The sequence below is a fragment of the Megalobrama amblycephala genome, linkage group LG24 (assembly GCF_018812025.1).
Source record: "Megalobrama amblycephala isolate DHTTF-2021 linkage group LG24, ASM1881202v1, whole genome shotgun sequence".
Lineage (NCBI taxonomy): Eukaryota > Metazoa > Chordata > Actinopteri > Cypriniformes > Xenocyprididae > Megalobrama > Megalobrama amblycephala.
Genome location: NC_063067.1, coordinates 33,099,937 through 33,118,839, shown reverse-complemented (window position 1 = coordinate 33,118,839; position 18,903 = coordinate 33,099,937). Strand labels below are relative to the sequence as shown.

At 37.4% G+C, this 18,903-nt stretch overlaps 2 protein-coding genes across 4 annotated transcripts; both read right to left on the bottom strand.

The window, feature by feature from the left end:
* Positions 1-365: 365 nt before the first annotated feature.
* On the bottom strand, positions 366-8,719 carry eef1a2 (eukaryotic translation elongation factor 1 alpha 2). Its single transcript, XM_048178842.1, has 8 exons — positions 8,081-8,719; positions 7,013-7,207; positions 5,148-5,327; positions 3,105-3,401; positions 2,839-2,989; positions 2,421-2,677; positions 2,098-2,332; positions 366-1,014 (listed from the first exon to the last, which is right to left on the bottom strand). Exons 2-8 carry the CDS (start codon positions 7,154-7,156, stop codon positions 887-889), a joined length of 1,392 nt encoding a protein of 463 aa, XP_048034799.1. The 5' UTR covers positions 7,157-7,207; positions 8,081-8,719; the 3' UTR covers positions 366-886.
* A 1,392-nt stretch (positions 8,720-10,111) lies between these two features.
* Positions 10,112-18,660, bottom strand: LOC125260200 (MRG/MORF4L binding protein). 3 transcript variants are annotated; one of them, XM_048178435.1, is made up of 6 exons: positions 18,451-18,660; positions 17,827-17,948; positions 16,270-16,351; positions 16,102-16,176; positions 15,754-15,902; positions 10,867-10,986 (listed from the first exon to the last, which is right to left on the bottom strand). In XM_048178435.1, exons 1-6 carry the CDS (start codon positions 18,584-18,586, stop codon positions 10,969-10,971), a joined length of 582 nt encoding a protein of 193 aa, XP_048034392.1. In that variant the 5' UTR covers positions 18,587-18,660; the 3' UTR covers positions 10,867-10,968. The 3 variants fall into 3 exon arrangements, with proteins under 3 accessions (XP_048034391.1, XP_048034392.1, XP_048034393.1); XM_048178436.1 differs by having other exon boundaries at positions 15,866-15,902; positions 18,451-18,658; XM_048178434.1 differs by lacking the exon at positions 15,754-15,902 and having other exon boundaries at positions 10,112-10,986; positions 18,451-18,653.
* Between the last annotated feature and the right edge of the window lie 243 nt (positions 18,661-18,903).

Sequence of the window (18,903 nt, the reverse complement as noted above, 5' to 3'; positions counted from 1 at the left end):
CATCCTTCTAACTATATAGTTTAATTGAATATTTTCTTTCTACATGTGTAATTATTGTGACACAAAGACATTAAATTGACAGTAAAGACTTTACATTGTTACAAAACAAATGGTTTCAAATAAATCCTGTTCCCAAACTGTTCTCAACATTAATTATAAGAAATGTTTCTTGAGTATCAAATTAGCACATTAGAATGTAAATTAGCTCAAGGCTCTTTGTTGCAGACAGCAACCAGATCTGTCTGTCTCTTCCATTCCGCTCTTATTCATTAAACAACCAAGTGAACTAATAAGAATTTAAACCAAATGATAAAGTAATGTCTGGTTCAATTTTTCTTCTCCTCAGACAATAAAAACACATTTAATTTATAAACTCATGTACTTGGGCAACATTTTATTTATTCGTCACAGGTTTCAGCTGCAAGGGTCTGAAAGGAGACAAATGGTGCTTTGGATTGATTAGCTACTTATCAATGCTATAAATTATACAAAACTTCAGCAGTTTATTTCCTTTGGACATTGTAATTATTGTTATACTGGTCAAAGTGGAGTTTTCCACTGATTTCTTTACAGCACACATACACACAAACACACACTCACACATTACTCAGCAATACCAGCTACATTCATTTAACAGATGCCGTGCATATATCCAGACAGACATCCATGCAACTTGTGTACGGGTCTGCTATTAAAAGTGAATATACAGTGCAACCAGTCAAAATGTGTTCACGTCAGTCTTTCATTATTTCCTTCAGTCGATCAAATGTTGGTTCGAGCATATATTTCAAGCACACGGGGGGGAAAAGACTGAGCATGCCCAGATGAAGGGGGCATGTAAGCTGGGGCGAGGCCTGAGGTGACAATGTAATTTGGAGTTTCAGATTCATTTGCCAGATTTTTGAGCTTTCTGGGCCGATTTAGTCACTTTCCCGCTGCCGCCGATCTTCTTCTCCACGCTTTTTATGACACCGACTGCAACAGTCTGTCTCATATCTCTGACAGCAAAGCGTCCTAGAACAAAACAAAAACATATCTTTTTAATGAAAATAGCTTGATGAAAGGCCTAGTGTCTTTTCTGAGTGGTGTGTATGTGTGTGAGCTGACTAAATACTTCAACCCAATCACAGCCATCTATCAGGATTGTGCCTTACAGAAACAAGATTTGCTTGGTGAAAACTAATTTTAATGGAGATTTTAGGGGGAAAATAATGAGAACAAGATGCAGTAAAAATGATATGTTGCAGCAGGTCAAATGTGATGCGAGGCGGTATAATGAAACAGGCCTAATAACCAGTTTCAGTGGAATTGTAGCATCAGAGGAAATGTAATCCAGAGAGAGAAACATGAACTCATGTTTTCAAGAAGAAGATGTGGAGGCTCAACATCACTGATGAGTCAGACCTTTAACCTGACAATGATTGCAGTGGATCTCATTAATCATGAGACTGAGTGACCAACGGTAATGATAGCCTGAGACGCCAATTCCAAATAAGTATGACAAACCTCAATACAGGTTGCTTGGTTCTTGTAATTTGAGAAGAACAAAAATGAATCATCATGTCTTTTTCTAATGCCTTAGATATAGAAATTATTTTACAGGGCATGAAAAAAACTCTAAAAATATCAAGGAACTAATTAGCAGAGCCATGCACAAGGTTTATTATATCTCCTCTTGATTATGTGTAGGCTTCACATACAAATTGCTACAGCCATTTTAAGTGATGATGTTTTGGATATTAAAATAAAAAAATAAGCAAAACAAAACAAACCATAAAAGATAGCAAATCCAAGCAAAGCAAAACAAAACTAAAGACAGCTAAACAAAACAAAAAGAAAGCAAAGTGAAACAAATTGAAAAAAGCTAAAGAAAACAAAACAAAGCAAAATATCAAATAAAAGAAAAACTAAACTAAAAGTGAGGTAAACAAAACTAAAAACAGCTAAAGAAAACAAAAAGAAAGCAAAGTAAACAAATTAAAAAAGCTAAACAAAACATAAAAGAAAGCAAATCAAGACATTAAAGAAAAGAAAAGAAAAGCAAATCACACTGTGATTCATAAGTATTTAATGTAAGGTTAGGAACCGGATACATACCCAGTGGAGGATACTGAGAGAAGCTCTCCACACACATTGGTTTTCCTGGGATCATGTCTACAATGGCGGCATCTCCAGACTTCAGGCTTTTAGGGTTGTCTTCCAGCTTCTTGCCTGAACGGCGATCAATCTTCTCCTTAAGCTCAGCAAACTTACAGGCAATGTGAGCGGTGTGACAGTCTATGACAGGAGAGTAACCTGCGCTGATCTGACCTGGGTGATTCAAAATGATGACCTGATAAAAAGAGAAAGAGAGAGACAACAAAATCTAGGTATCAAGAAAGATACTGAGATAAACAAGTTGACAAAGAGTGTTGTCCCACCTGTGCTGTAAACCCTGATGCTTCCTGGGGGGGGTCTGACTTACTGTCCCCACACACGTTACCTCTCCGTATGTCTTTTACAGACACGTTCTTCACGTTAAAGCCCACATTGTCTCCCGGCAGAGCTTCAGTCAGAGACTCGTGATGCATTTCCACCGACTTCACCTCTGTAGTGATGTTGACTGGGGCAAAGGTCACCACCATACTTGGCCGCAGGACACCCGTCTCCACTCTGCCCACTGGGACAGTCCCTATACCTGAGGAGAAAAGACATCTCTGAATAAGCATGTTCTGAAAACATAGTGGTGTAGCGAGTCATAAAAGCTTTCTAAACTCAAAATATAACTTCAAGCTGATCTTAAAAATGACATCACCCCATAAAATGTGGTTATGCATGAATTGAGTGGGTTAATCCCACCTCCGATCTTGTAGACGTCTTGTAGAGGTAGACGTAAGGGTTTGTCAGTGGGGCGTGATGGAGGCATGATTGTATCGAGAGCTTCCAGTAGAGTAACGCCACTGGCATGCTGCTCCTTCCTGTCCAGCTTCCAGCCTTTAAACCACGGCATCTGCACAGCACAAATGAGACGATTTTATTAATCAAATTGCTAGCAATCTGCCAAGTGCCAAACGGTATGAGGTCTTTGTAGAAAACAAACGCAAACACACGCCAAGAAGACTCACATTAGAAGATGATTCCAGCATGTTGTCACCATGCCAACCTGAAATTGGGACGAAGGGTACGGCGGCTGGGCTATAACCAATCTTTTTGATGTAGGCACTGACTTCTTTAACAATCTCATCATAGCGTTTCTCACTGTAGGACGGCTCAGTGGAGTCCATCTTGTTGACAGCTACAATCAGCTGCTTGACGCCCAGCGTGTAGGCCAGCAGGGCATGTTCCCTCGTTTGCCCATTTTTAGAGATGCCTGCCTCAAATTCACCCACTCCAGCTGCCACAATTAGAACAGCACAATCCGCCTGGGAGAGAAAGGATGAGAGCAACAGTAAACTTTTCATAGTTCACCTACAAATGAAAATTCCAATCCAAAAACATGTGCCATTATATTTACAGTGGGTACGGAAAGTATTCAGACCCCCTTAAATTTTTCACTCTTTGTTATATTGCAGCCATTTGCTAAAATCATTTAAGTTCATTTTTTTTCCTCATTAATGTACACACAGCACCCCATATTGACAGAAAAACACAGAATTGTTGACATTTTTGCAGATTTATTAAAAAAGAAAAACTGAAATATCACATGGTCCTAAGTATTCAGACCCTTTGCTGTGACACTCATATATTTAACTCAGGTGCTGTCCATTTCTTCTGATCATCCTTGAGATGGTTCTACACCTTCATTTGAGTCCAGCTGTGTTTGATTATACTGATTGGACCTGATTAGGAAAGCCACACACCTGTCTTTATAAGACCTTACAGCTCACAGTGCATGTCAGAGCAAATGAGAATCATGAGGTCAAAGGAACTGCCTGAAGAGCTCAGAGACAGAATTGTGACAAGGCACAGATCTGGCCAAGGTTACAAAAAAAATTCTGCTGCACTTAAGGTTCCTAAGAGCACAGTGGCCTCCATAATCCTTAAATGGAAGACGTTTGGGACGACCAGAACCCTTCCTAGAGCTGGCCGTCCGGCCAAACTGAGCTATCGGAGAAGAAGAGCCTTGGTGAGAGAGGTAAAGAGGAACCCAAAGATCACTGTGGCTGAGCTCCAGAGATGCAGTTGGGAGATGGGAGAAAGTTGTAGAAAGTCATGGAGTTTGCTAAAAAACACCTGAAGGACTCCAAAATGGTGAGAAATAAGATTCTCTGGTCTGATGAGACCAAGATAAAACTTTTTGGCCTTAATTCTAAGCGGTATGTGTGGAGAAAACCAGGCACTGCTCATCACCTGTCCAGTACAGTCCCAACAGTGAAGCATGGTGGTGGCAGCATCATGCTGTGGGGGTGTTTTTCAGCTGCAGGGACAGGACGACTGGTTGCAATCGAGGGAAAGATGAATGCGGCCAAGTACAGGGATATCCTGGATGAAAACCTTCTCCAGAGTGCTCAGGACCTCAGACTGGGCTGAAGGTTTACCTTCCAACAAGACAATGACCCTACGCACACAGCTAAAATAACGAAGGAGTGGCTTCACAACAACTCCGTGACTGTTCTTGAATGGCCCAGCCAGAGCCCTGACTTAAACCCAATTGAGCATCTCTGGAGAGACCTAAAAATGGCTGTCCACCAACGTTTACCATCCAACCTGACAGATCTGGAGAGGATCTGCAAGGAGGAATGGCAGAGGATCCCCAAATCCAGGTGTGAAAAACTTGTTGCATCTTTCCCAAAAAGACTCATGACTGTATTAGATCAAAAGGGTGCTTCTACTAAATACTGAGCAAAGGGTCTGAATACTTAGGACCATGTGATATTTCAGTTTTTCTTTTTTAATAAATCTGCAAAAATGTCAACAATTCTGTGTTTTTCTGTCAATATGGGGTGCTGTTTGTACATTAATGAGAAAAAAAAAAAAAGAACTTAAATGATTTTAGCAAATGGCTGCAATATAACAAAGAGTGAAAAATTTAAGGGGGTCTGAATACTTTCCGTACCCACTGTATGTAGAAGAGAGAATTTTGAAGAATCTTTGCTTTAAGTAGGGATGTTCTCACCAAGCATCACTATTCTTGTGCATTCTTTTAATTGAGTCAGAACTGTCACTACCTGAGACGTCCCAGTGATCATGTTCTTGATGAAGTCTCTGTGTCCTGGAGCATCTATTATAGTAATGTAGTACTTGGTGGTCTCAAACTTCCAGAGTGAGATGTCTATGGTAATTCCTCTCTCCCTCTCGGCCTTTAGCTTGTCCAGAACCCAGGCGTACTTAAAGGAACCTTTTCCCATCTGCCAAAACAAAAAATGTGAGGGTAAAAGGGGAAAATGCCTTCACTAAATAAATAATAAATAAATAAGCACCCCTTACACATCCCTTACACATCTGAATGGTTGCATGTAGGTGCTTATAAATAGGAAATGATATGAAATATGAAGCTTATTCAATATCCTTAAAAGGTTTTTTTTCCCCCAGTGCCTGGCCTACTGGAAATCCGGTAACTTGATTTTCCTCTTAAGTGCTCATTGTACCTCTATAAAAGCTCACTGGGAACTTCACATTGTGCTTAATCCCAGGTTATCATTGTTCTAAACCCCACTTTTAACCCCAATTAGAGAAATGTTTCACTCATGTAACTTGTGAACCCTGAGCTGTTAACTGAAATGTTTTAAATTCAAATCCTGCAAGTGTTTATAAATGATGCCTCAATATTGTGCCCTCAAGCTTGACACTTGCTCCAGAGATCTATCCCAATAATAAATATGTAATAATTTTCACAACAGAAGGTTGCAGGTTTAAATCCCATAAGGGTCCATACGCTATGCCTCAACATTGTGCCATTCACTAATTCATCTACTCCATCTGACTGTCCTTGTCTCTTAACAATTTTCACAACAGTAGGTTGAAATCCCATAAGGGTCCATACGCTATGCCTCCAGCTGACATTCATTGTAATAAGTCTCTTAACAATTTTCACAATTGGAATGTTTTAAGTTCAAATCCCAGAATGGTCCATACCTTGTGCCCCTGAGCAAGGCACTTGCTCCAGACAACTCTCACTCTTAAAAATTGCTTAACATTTTTCACAACAATCCAACACTGTCCTGCTCTGAAAAGGAAGCTTGTAGGTCAGGGATGGGCAATTTTGGTCCTGGAGGGCCACTTTTCTGCACTGTCTCCATCCCTAATCAAACACTCCTGCCTGTAATTTTTAAAGAAATTCTGAAGATACAGGTTAGAATATTCAGGTGTGTTTGATTAGGGATGGATCCCTCCAGGACCAGAGTTGCCCATCCTTGTTGTACTGTAGGTAAAAATCCCTGCTGAGAGTGATGATGTTCAGTCAAGGTTACTAAAGCACCTAATCTTTAGTAATCCTATAACACAGATCCAACTGGCTTCTCTGTGCACATGATGTTTTGCCCCCTACATTTTGCTGTATGAAGAACAAGTTACCCTCAAAGACAGAGGTGAGTCTTGCACTTTACTCAGGCCTCATATTCACAGTTTAGTGTGTGTCAAGACCGAAGTGCAGGGCCTGACTAATAGTTCTGTTAGCTCCAGAAATCCATTTATCATTTCCTTTCATCTCCAATGGCATCTTCCAAGGAGTATATGTCTTAATGTAATTACACAGCAAGTCTCCCTTTTGCTCTGAGCGGAGATGAAAGCGTAGTGTTATGCACAATAAGAGTCTTACATAATTATCCTACACTGTAAGTGGGTTGGAATTACCCATCATTCAGCACAGACCACAATTTTCACAACACATTAGGACATTGCTATGCCCATGAGTTCACTTAAATTTAAGTGAAAGGTGCAACTGAACTCCCAGTTTTCCCAAATCAATGTTTATCTCTTTACCAACTAAAAATTATGCAGAATCTGACTTCGAACTCATCATACTCTCAGCAATTTGACTCCACTTGAACATTAAAATCGAATCGAGTTGACATACTCTTGAGACCCTGTTTACCTCAGCAGCCTCTTTTTCAAACTTCTCAATGGTTCTTTTATCAATTCCTCCACATTTATAGATGAGATGGCCAGTGGTGGTGGACTTCCCAGAATCAACATGGCCAATGACCACAATGTTGATGTGGATCTTCTCTTTCCCCATGATGACACAGGACAGGAAGAAAGGATGGAAACGGATGGAGCTTTCTTCTGTCTACAGCCGTGGAAAGCGAGACAAAGAACATTTGTACACATAGACACAAACATGTACTTTCATCCTGGAACACAATTCAGTATTAGACAGTATTAGTTTTCAGAGCACAGCAAAGCAAAGGCATTCAAGTTAATTTCTGACCAACATAAAAAGGGAAATAAATATATCAGATACAAATACAATACATATATAGAATTATAAAATATATATTATTTGAAATGTCTCAACAACTGTCATAACCAATACATACAACCGATGACTTGATCTCATTAAATGAGATCAATAGTTTACGAAGAGATAACCTTGCAAAATTACAATCTCAAAACATTTTTTTTTTTCAGACAAAAGATTCATAAAATACCTTCTCCTAGCATTTTCAAAACTTAAAGTTTACATGGCCCTTGCATCATCTGTACGAGATATATATATGGACCTACCCTTGGTTCTCAATATATATTTGCGTCAACAACTATTGTTTGTAGCCTTTTAAGTCCATCAATTGAGTGTCAAAGCAGGGTGTAACAATCATACCTCCATTTTGGGAAATAACTCAAAATGTGCAGAATACACAAATAACTTTCAGGTTTTTTGTTAAAAACAGAGGGTAGCTTCACTGCTTAGGACAAACCAGGGACTCATGCGCAACTATCACAAAAGCCTACAAACAGTCTTTGATGCTGAAGGAAATTACCCAAAATTAAGATGCAAGGGTATGTGAACTTCTGAACAGAATGTGTAAATTGTTATTAGTTTGTCTTATGCCAAATAGCTTCATCAGGTAAGTACTAAATAAAAACACAGAACAGAAAAAAGCTGTCATCCGTTATGAGTATAGTTAGTGTTATCAGCAGAAGGATGTTTGTGGCCTCTTACCTGCAGTTGACAGACGGACCCTGTTCTCCCCTCAGCAAACAGACACTCTGTGCTCCTGCAAAGGTGGCGGCACAGGCACAGTCCAAGTCTGTGTGCGTAATGAACTCACCCCACTTTGATACAGCAATGCGGCACTCAAAGTGGGGGGAGGCTGGTGGAGAGGGACTGCAGTGAGACAGCTGCAACAGCAGCAGAAATGAGCTGAGAGGAAGAGTAGGAGAGATGAAGGAGGAACACACTGGAATAGAGCAGTGTTCAGTGACTCAGCATGTTATCCTGAATTATCTCCTGCTGGAGAAGAACCGGATTGGTTCTCTCTGTGTGGGTCTGAATGTATGGTTGAAATATGACACCTGTCAATACAAATTAGTAATATAATTTTGTTTGTATTATTATTAACAACGTTTATTACCAGGCTATTCTAGATGGAACACAGTTTAAATGATCTCAATATGATTAGTTAGGAAAAAAAAATCTTAAATTGTATATTTATCACAAGGGTCTGATCAGTTTCCTAGTCTGTTTTTGAGACTGATCATTTCATAGTAAACCTCATTCATCAATAAATTATATTCTTATGCTCATTTTGTTCAGATGCAATGTGCATTTTGGTTATCTGAAAAAGCAAGGAGATAACGGTAACACTTTACAATAAGGTTCATTAGTTAACATGAACTAATAGTGAACTGTAATTATACAACATTTATTAAAGGTGCCCTAGAACTTTTTTTCACAAGATGTAATATAAGTCTAAGGTGTCCCCTGAATGTGTCTGTTAAGTTTCAGCTCAAAATACCCCAAAGATTTTTTTTAATAAATTTTTTTAACTGCCTATTTTGGGGCATCATTAACTATGCACCGATTCAGGCTGCGGCCCCTTTAAATCACACGCTCCCTGCACCCCCCATTTTTCGCTATTGTCCTTGCTTGCTAACCTAGTCTGTTGATTCAGCTGTGCACAGTTCCAGACGTTAATACTGGCTGCCCTTGTGTAATGCCTTGAACATGAGCTGGCATATGCAAATATTGGGGGTGTACATATTAATGATCCCGACTGTAACATGTAAACAGTCGGTGTTATGTTGAGATTCACCTGTTCTTCATAGGTCTTTTAAACAAATGAGATTTACATAAGGAGGAGGAAACAATGGTGTTTGAAACTCACTGTATGTCATTTCCATGTACTGAACTCTTGTTATTCAACTATGCCGAGGTAAATTCAATTTTAAATTCTATGGCACCTTTAATCTTTGTTAATGTTTATTTCAACATTTACTAATTCATTATTAAAATCTTGTTAACATTAGTTAATGCACTGTGAACTAACATGAACAATGAACAACTGTATTTTCATTAACTAACGTTAGCGAAGATTAGTAAATACAGTAACAAATGTATTGCTCATGGTTAGTTCATGTTAGTTAATACATTAATGTTTAACTAATGAACCTTATTGCAAAGTGTTACCGAGATAACAGTAGAAAACATTTTGACTAGGTCTCTGCGCTCTCAGACTTCATTTTGTCACTTATAGAGACCATGATCCTTCATAAATCATTCGATTTGATGCTCAAAAAAGATTTATTATTATTATCAATGTTGAAAACAGTTTTGCTTAATTTTTGTGGATATTTTTCAGGATTCTATGATGAATAAAACAGCATTTATTTTTTAATAGAAATCTGTTGTAATGTAAAACTCTTCACCCTCATTTTTTAAATTAATTTAGTGTGTCCTTGCTGAATAAAAGTATTAATTTCATTAAAAAGTAAGTATCATCTGTTTACAGAGAAAAAGAGAAGCCAGTGTTCCTTGAAGCATCACTGGATAGTTTGTTTCTAAATAACTTTAAAATAATCTCCTGTGGCATCATAGCTTAAAATATTTCTTCTATATGGCATCAGGGTAAAAAAACATTTTTGGAACATTTATATTTACTATTATAGACCAGAAAATGATCAAAAGGGTCCCTGACATATTAAATATTGTTCACTGTCAGATTGTGAATTAAGAAATCAATTCAGACCAACATTGTTCACAATAATGTTTTTTAATCAGGGACATACTCCTGATGTGCTTAACACACATTTGGTCAAATAATTGAATCAATCATGTCTCAGAAACAGTGTAAATATCCATCACTATTTCCTAAGCATTTGATCAATGACCGTCTAATAGGCTAACAGAATCAGCTTATTTCATACAGTTAATAACAGACGTCTAGCTCAACTTATTTGCAGTGCAAGTCCTGTTAAAATCACACAACAAACTAGTTGATTCTCAGGTCCATCTCAAAAACAATCGTTCGGACAAAAATAAAATAAAGCTACCACTTAAAATTCCCAGAAACGTTTTTCCTTTTTAAAAAAAGTCACTGTTTTGTTTCCAAACTCAGCAGAGGAAAGCTTATTAGTTTATCATACTTTCCCCATCAGTCTAGTCTCTGATCCTACACAACCACCAAAGACTTTCCAATATTTCTGCTGTCTCTGTCTGTGAACAGCTCAGAACGCTTAAAGCACAGGAACGCCTCGCAGTGAACCCCTGGACTGCAGATAACGCACACGAACATCATACATCCCCTGCACGTCATTTCACTTTCACATTGGCTCAAGCGCGACCAATATTAGCTACGCCTCTCTCAGTCAGTTCTTTTCAAACATCTGATGTCCCAAGTCCTCCTGCTGCAAGCTGCGGCTACGTCCTGCGGCGCTTGGCTCCTCCAGGACTGGAGGGGTTGCTGGAGTTCATCACCTTCTCCACGGCTCGGCTCCTCTTTCTCTTTTCCCCGGCTGATTCTTTCGACCCGCTGCCCGTCTCACCGGAGCCCCCCCTCTCGGCCCGCTCTCTCTCTTTCTCGCGCCCGCTGCCCGACCTCTCTGACATCTTCACGGAGGAATTGCTGCCTGAAGAAGGGAGAAGGAAATGAGAAAAAAAAAAGAGTGGGATAAGGGAACGCAAAGAACAAAGCATTAATAATATAGCAAAAAAGGAAACACTATATTTTAGTGTCCTTGTTACATGAACTTGCTGTAGTAATAACAGTAAATTATGCATAATTGCATGCAACTACCCTAAACCAAACCCTAATCCTAACCCTACAGTAAGTACATGTATTGAAGTGTTATTACTGAGTACTTAAATGTATAATTACACTGTAATAAGGACACCTTAAAATGAAGTAAAACCAAATAGTTATTTCCACCAATTTTCTATCATAATTAAAAAGTGGTATGTGTAATTTCTGCACCACTAGACTACACTAAATGAAGACTGACATTAGTTTAACCAATAGTAAAAGTTAGTGGCAGAACCACCTGTTTGTCCAAACAATGGTAGACAGAGAGGGGAAATTGTGCACAAAACAAGCACTGAATTTACAATACAGTTTGGTAATGCTAGTGGCACAGAAATTACACACTTCACCTTTAACTTCACATCCAAAATACTGGCATTTATAGTTTGGAAAATCAGTTCTCTCTACTCTAAAAACCATGAATGTATCCTCCAATCCAAATACGTCCTTCTATTAACAAGTGTTCAGAGAAAGGTCAACCACGATTACATAACCAGCTTTACGTAATGTGTTTTGACATGATGGCACAATTTGCCTTCTTAAGAATTCAAGTATTTTAAGCTCCAAGAATGTGCTGACTTCCTGAATATAATAATCTCTTCAAGAAAATAAACTTTTGAAAGCGGGAGTATTGATATGATTAAATTCATTAACCACAATTCATTTTGTGATTGCATAAGTTTCAAGAGCTATATGTTCTTCAGTAAAAATCCTAGTTATTGGGGATTTCAGAATCCATCTTGTTTAATGTGTTTTAATTTATTTTATTTATTAATTTAAATACGTTTATGGTGCCTGATGCCTTGCCCAGCTGGTTGAGAACCATTGACTTAAAGGGTTAGTTCACCCAAAAATGAAAATTGTGTCATTAATTACCCTCATGTCATTCCAAACCCGTGAGACCTTTGTTCATCTTCTGAACAGAAATTAAAATATTTTTGATGAAATCCGATATATATTTTGATGAAATTACCAATTTCAAGGCCCAGAAAGGCAAAGACATGGCTAAAACAGTTCATGTGACTACAGTGGTTCAACCTTAATGTTATGAAGCAACGAGAATACTTTTTGTACTCAAAAATAAAACAAAAATGTATTCAACAATTTCTTCTCTTTACTTTTTTTCAAAAAGTATTCTCGTTGCTTCATAACATTAAGGTTGAACCACTGTAGTCACGTGGACTATTTTAACGATGTCTTTTTATTACCTTTCTGGACCTTGAAATTGGTTAGGATGTTGCTGTGTATAGGGAGATCAGAAAGCTCTTCTGAAGATGAACGAAGGTCTTGCGGGTGTGGAACGACATGAGGGCGAGTAATAAATGACAGAATTTTGATTTTTGAGTGAACTAACCCTTTAAGGTAAGCATCAAGAAATGCTACCAAGTATTATGTTCACCATTTTTCATGTGCAAAACCTAAAGTCCTGAAGTCACTTAAATACTACTTCAATATTTATAAACTAGCTTATAAGCAACTGAATTCTCACCACTGTCTAAAGTAAATAGCTCAGTAAGTCACACACATGACCAGTACTTAAAATATAAGTGTTTATGCCTTTGCTCATAATGAGTTCACCAATATTTCAAAATATATCTATGAAGTAGCAGGGACTAGACTGACTCTTGGTGCCAAACCCCTCGTTTTAGCCAAATTCTAAGACAGCATTGTGAAAAATGCAATCCAAGAATGCAATGAGTTCTGTGGAGAAAAAAAAAAAAAATCCTAGACAAGTGGACTAAGCGAGAGAAATGGTAATGGTTTTACTCCCATTCAGTATTTTACCCAATATTTGTGTGTACTCTGTTTACTGTTGCGTTCACGCCGTGTCATAATTACTGTAATTACTAGATGACAACCAGAGACTTTCTATTCTGTGCTGTTCATTTCCTCGGACTCTGAATTATGCATTTCTATGGCTATTAACACCAAAATTAATCTTGTAATTTGAGTAATCATTAACAGTCATTATGCAAATGCCTTAATAAACTTATAGTTTATTTAGCAGGACATTAGATAGTTATTCAACTCTGTGACAGCTACAAACTACTGTATGTGTTTTTTTAGATCATTCTTGCATGTATGATTATCAGTAGTCAATTATAGGAATTATTAAACAAATGTTTTAAAAATTTTACTGCTTGAGTCATTGAGTCAGTGATGCTGTAGTAATCGGAAAAGTCCTCTATGAGGACGTGAACGCAAGTCAGAATCTTGTAATTATGATAATTCAAACATGGCGTGAACGAACCTTCTGCTTATTAGCTTATTATGTTTTTAGCTTAGCAACATGCTAACACAACGTTCTTGCATGTCATCACCTATGTAGAGGGTTCCAAATCGGTCCCTTAGAAATGTAGTCACATGTTCTTAAAGAGTTAGTTTGCCCAAAAATGAAAATAATGTCATTTATTACTCACCCTCATGTCGTTCCACACCCGTAAGGCCTTCGTTCATCTTCGGAACACACATTAAGATATTTTTGATGAAATCCGATGGCTCAGTGAGGCCTGCATAGCCAACAATGTCATTGAACTTCTCAAGATCCAGAAGAACATATTTAAATCAGTTCATGTGAGTACAGTGGTTCAACCTTAATATTATAAAGTGACGAGAATACTTTTTTGTGTGCCAAAAAAACAAAATAACTTTTCAACAATATCTAGCGATGGCCGATTTCAAAACACTGTTTCGAATCTTTTGTTTCAATTCAGTGATTCGGATCGCGTGTCAAAATGCCAAACTGCTGAAATCATGTAACTTTGGCGCTCCGAATCACTGAACTGAAACAAAAGATTCGAAGCAGTGTTTTGAAATCGGCCATCACTAGATATCGCTAAAAAGTCATTATTTTGTTTTTTTGGCACACAAAAAGTATTCTAGTCGCTTTATAATATTAATATTGAACCGCTGTACTCACATGAACTGATTTAAATATGTTTTGAATACCTTTCTGGATCTTGAGAAGTTCAATGTCATTGCTGGCTATGCAGGCCTCACTGAGCCATCGAATTTCATCAAAGATATTTCAATTTGTGTTCTGAAGATGAACGAAGGTCTTACGGGTTTGGAACGGCATGAGGGTGAGTAATAAATGACATTATTTTTCATTTTTGGGTGAACTAACCCTTTAAGAATAAGATTTTTTTTCTGAAGCAAATGAAACTCAAGCTCCAGGAATGTGCTGACTTCCTAAATATAATAATCTCGTCAAGAAAATAAACTTTTGACATAAAAAATAATCTATAATAATCTCGTCAAGAAAATAAACTTTTGACATAAAAAATAATCACAATCTCATAATTATGATAATTCTGACAATTCCAACATGGTGTGAACACACATTATGCTTATTAGCTTGTGTTGTTAGCTTGGCAACATGCTAACACAACGCTTCTGAAATTGAGTCTTGTGTGAGCTTTAAAATGTGATTTTGTAGTATGCTGCTGCCAATGAAGAGGGTTCCAAATCAGTCATTTAGAAAGTTAGTATGCTGCCTACGTATGGTGCAAAACACCAGGTTTTGGAACAGAACTTGTATCTCTGATGCTTTTAAAGCCTAGAATTATGTGTTTAATAACCACATTTTACCGTCTGCTTCAACAACTATCAATTTTCAAATTAAAGGGTCAAAACCATGTGTATTATTTCTTCAACCTTGCTACCAGAAATGTTTGAAAAACTGGTGAACTAGAGCTGCACGATTCTGGTTAAATTGAAAAACACAATTATTATTATTATTATTATTTCTTTAAAACGATTCTCAACAAACAACTAAACAAAATAACGTGTAATTTACTAAAGTTCTGATAAAATGTTAACATCTGCCGTCAATTTAAAATGTTTAATCTGAATAAATAATTTTAAAAATCGGTTTGAATGAATGATTCAATGACTCATAAATACTACACTTGTTTCATTACTGGTTGAATCAGCATTTTTGAACGAATTTCTTGAATTAATGATTCAATGACAAATACATTTTTTTTAACAGTCACTTGTCGCCCCCTAGTGGCATAACGACGTAATCAATACAATCATTAATCGTGCCAAGTTACTTTCAAAAGGTGATTTGCTCTATTTTGATCGCTACCGTAGACATCAGTGTTTATATCCAAATTATAAACTACTATCCTAGCTCTTCTGTGATAATATGAATATTTGTAACAGAAATAACAAAACTGCGTGGTTGAAAAGACTTTGTGAAGCCGTTTCTTACCTACACGTGATAACTGCTCTGCTGGCTCAGCGACACAGATTTGATCGTTACAGTGTGATTGTCAAAGGTTTAATAGACACAGATGAATCGTTCTCACTTAGTAAAGAGATCGCCTGGGTGTTTGAATCAAGATCGATATCTTTTAACAATGAATCGTGCAGCTCTATGGTGAACCTTTCTGCAAGCTATTTCATTATCATATATAGCGACTGTTGTTCAACAAACCTGTCAAAGCAAACCCTTAACATGCCATGCTTCATGCCCCCCTCCCATACACACAGAGAACAACAACAAGCTAGGGTGCACAGAACACATAAAAAAAGACAAAAGAGAAAGAGAAAGAAGGACAGCGAAAGAAAGACGAAGAGAAAGACGCACATGGTCAGAGGTCTCTGAAGGCTGTCTACAGAGGCCTCTGGTAATGAGCTGGTCTGTACTGAGCTCAAGCTGCAGTTTTGGAACAGAGCGAAACGTTTTCTTCTGTCCATACCTCGCAAAATCCTGGCCAGCCATACTGGGACCCAGACCTTTGAAAATGAGACACAAATGACCAGTGTGAGCCACGCTGAGCTTCACGCCAACGGAAGAACGATCCAGAAAAAAAAGTGATGCAATGACGCAGGTTTTAATAGACGTCTTACGTCAAAAAGAAAGAGAGAGAGAAGGAAAGGAAAAAGAAAGGGGTGAGTAGATGAGAGAAATAAAGAGAGTGAAGGAGGAGAGAACCTTCTTCATGGGTTGCAGGCGGGTCACTCTCTTCTTTGAACTCCTCCTTCACGTCATCTTCTGATCCCACTTTACCTGCGCAAAGACAAAAAAAGAGTTTTTAACAATCAGTAAAACCAAACAGATCAACTGTGGATGATCTCAACACAGAAACTAAGAGAAGCTCACCTTCTTTGACATCCTGTATGATCTCTTCTGGCAGCACAAAGCTCTTTTCTGAGTTTGGAAACGGGAGTATTTCTGATTCATGCTGCAGCAACAAAATGTAATTTACTGATTAGCTTTGAGTAGTATTGCAGCAGTAAATGTTATTTAGTCCCATTGGAAATTGCAGCAAAAAAAAAAAAAAAAAAAAAAAAAAGATAAAGTTTCAGTTAAAGGTGCAATATGTAAGATTTCTGTCCACTAGAGGTCGCTAGAGGCCTATTCAAAACAGAGGCGTAGCTTGATGACGCCAAGTTTGAGCGCAGAATCTTGGGACATGTGATCTTCACATCACAGCTGGTGGAAATAATCGGGATAGGACTCGGGAACAAATCATGTTCATGGATGCGATTATTAACGTTACTGTAGTATGAAGCAGAGCAGGAGCGAGTGTTGAAGCTGAATGAGGAGCTGGAGCGATTGATCAACACACGCCTCACGAGCAGCGGGACTTTTATTATGACACAGTCGCCGCTTCCGCTTTTCCAGTCATGAGTATGAGGTAACGCAGCTCTGTTTATCATATTAGATACATTTGAGTGTTGAAAATTATGTTATAACGTTACTCTGTGCGTTCACTCGGCGGCTGCTGTGAGACACTGTTACACACTGCAGTAAGATAGATCGATTTTACAATATCATATTAAATGCTGGATGGCTTGTGTTGATAAATGGCATGCAATTCAATTTTAAAACGTATGAACAAAATAGTGTTTTTCTCTGAGGCATGGTAAAGCATAATACTCACAAAAAATCAAAAAATTTGATTTAAACAATAAGACTAAACGTGTATAACAATAATTAATTTTCTGTCTATAAATATATCACAACAGTTGTTCCCTTGTCTATTAAAACATGTAATATTTTAAAGCGTCTTTGGTGTTTCCATGATTTCTACAAAATAAAACCAAGGGTAAAATTGCGGTTTTCTCACGATTTACAAATAGTTGGAAACATTTGGGAGTGAACAAAATATATAACACTGGCCTAGTGGTTTTTGGATATTTTACTGCAAAATATTACATATTGCAACTTACTATAACTATAACTATAATAACCCTGGGTCCTTCACAATATTAGGATCAGAAAGTCTAAGACCACTGGATTATTTTATTTACTGTCCTTCTAGAAAACATTTTTATTCTAATTTTATCATCAACATAACCATGAGAAGTTGAATTGAACGATGATAACAAAAATCATAATGTAGTTGAACATCTGACTGTGTCACAAATGTGTTTATTTGATTATTTACCTAAAAATAGCGCAGAATCTTAAATATTAGTTATTGGTTTTACATTATAACCTTTCATTGTTTTAAAAACCCTACAACTTTTAATTATTTACAGGTTTTGGAGAGATTATTATTACATTTTTTCCAAATAATGGAAATATTTCCATTTTGAATCCCAGATTTTGTCTTTTGGATACCACATATAATATATCACATTATATGATGATGATGATGATGATGATGTCCATTGCATGCAATGAATGAATCTCATAAAATAGTTATCTTACCAGCGCTTGCATGTCATACATGGTGCTCAGGTGATCCCAGATGACTTTAGACGACACCTGCCTGCCGATGTTCTGACTGAACTTATCCCGAATGCAGATCATGTGGAAATGACGATTCACTCCTGGAGATATGAAACAGTTTCACAAGAGACACTCTCCTTAAAGCACAGAAAACACCTTTGTGTTGATGTAGATTAGCCTAGCCATAATGCTATCATGCTAGTTAGCAGCCGCGCTAACGTTTGCTAACATGTCAACAGATGTAAGCTAGTCTACTGCCTCCGTAAACACAATATTATTCATTTTATTAAATAGTCCAACTCAGTAATACTCTAAAATAATAAAGCCGTCGATTACATCGTTATATTAAAATGGTCTTAAACAATTAGCGACTGGACTGCATAAAGATCACTAAAACGCTTAGATTAACTCTAAAATGCTTTATCAGTATTTTAAAATCTGAGTGGCGTTATGAAATAAATGCATTAATGATTTTAGATCTTTAAAAGGCGAAAAGGAGCACATGGTCCTTATTTATGATGTTAAGTTATATTGTTTCACGTGTGAAGTCTATACACGGAGATCAGGCCTAGTCACATCACTCAAAAGATGAATTCATCTTACCTACGGGTTTATGACCCAGCATGGCGTGAAAAAGACACACTTCTACTTCTTGACTCCATACTATCGATTCCTCGGCGGTACAGATACCGGTTTCTGCTTGTTTTTCGTCGGATGGCACAGTCTCGGCTTCCCCCATGTTTCTGCACTGACACAGTCACAGATGAGATGTTCCCTCACTGCTGCAGCTCTATCATCACAACCATCACATAATAACACGGATTAATGAAGATTTATTGTGTGCTTTCATTAAGTGTCCACCTATATATATATGTATATGCGCACACACACAAAATTTAATGCAATGAATATTTTATTGTTTATAGTTATAATATAAACAATACAAAATGCATTGCATAATTTCAAGGTTTGCCCTTTTATTTCTTTATATATATATATATATATATATATATATATATATATATATATATACAAAAGTAATGTGAAGCTCTAGGA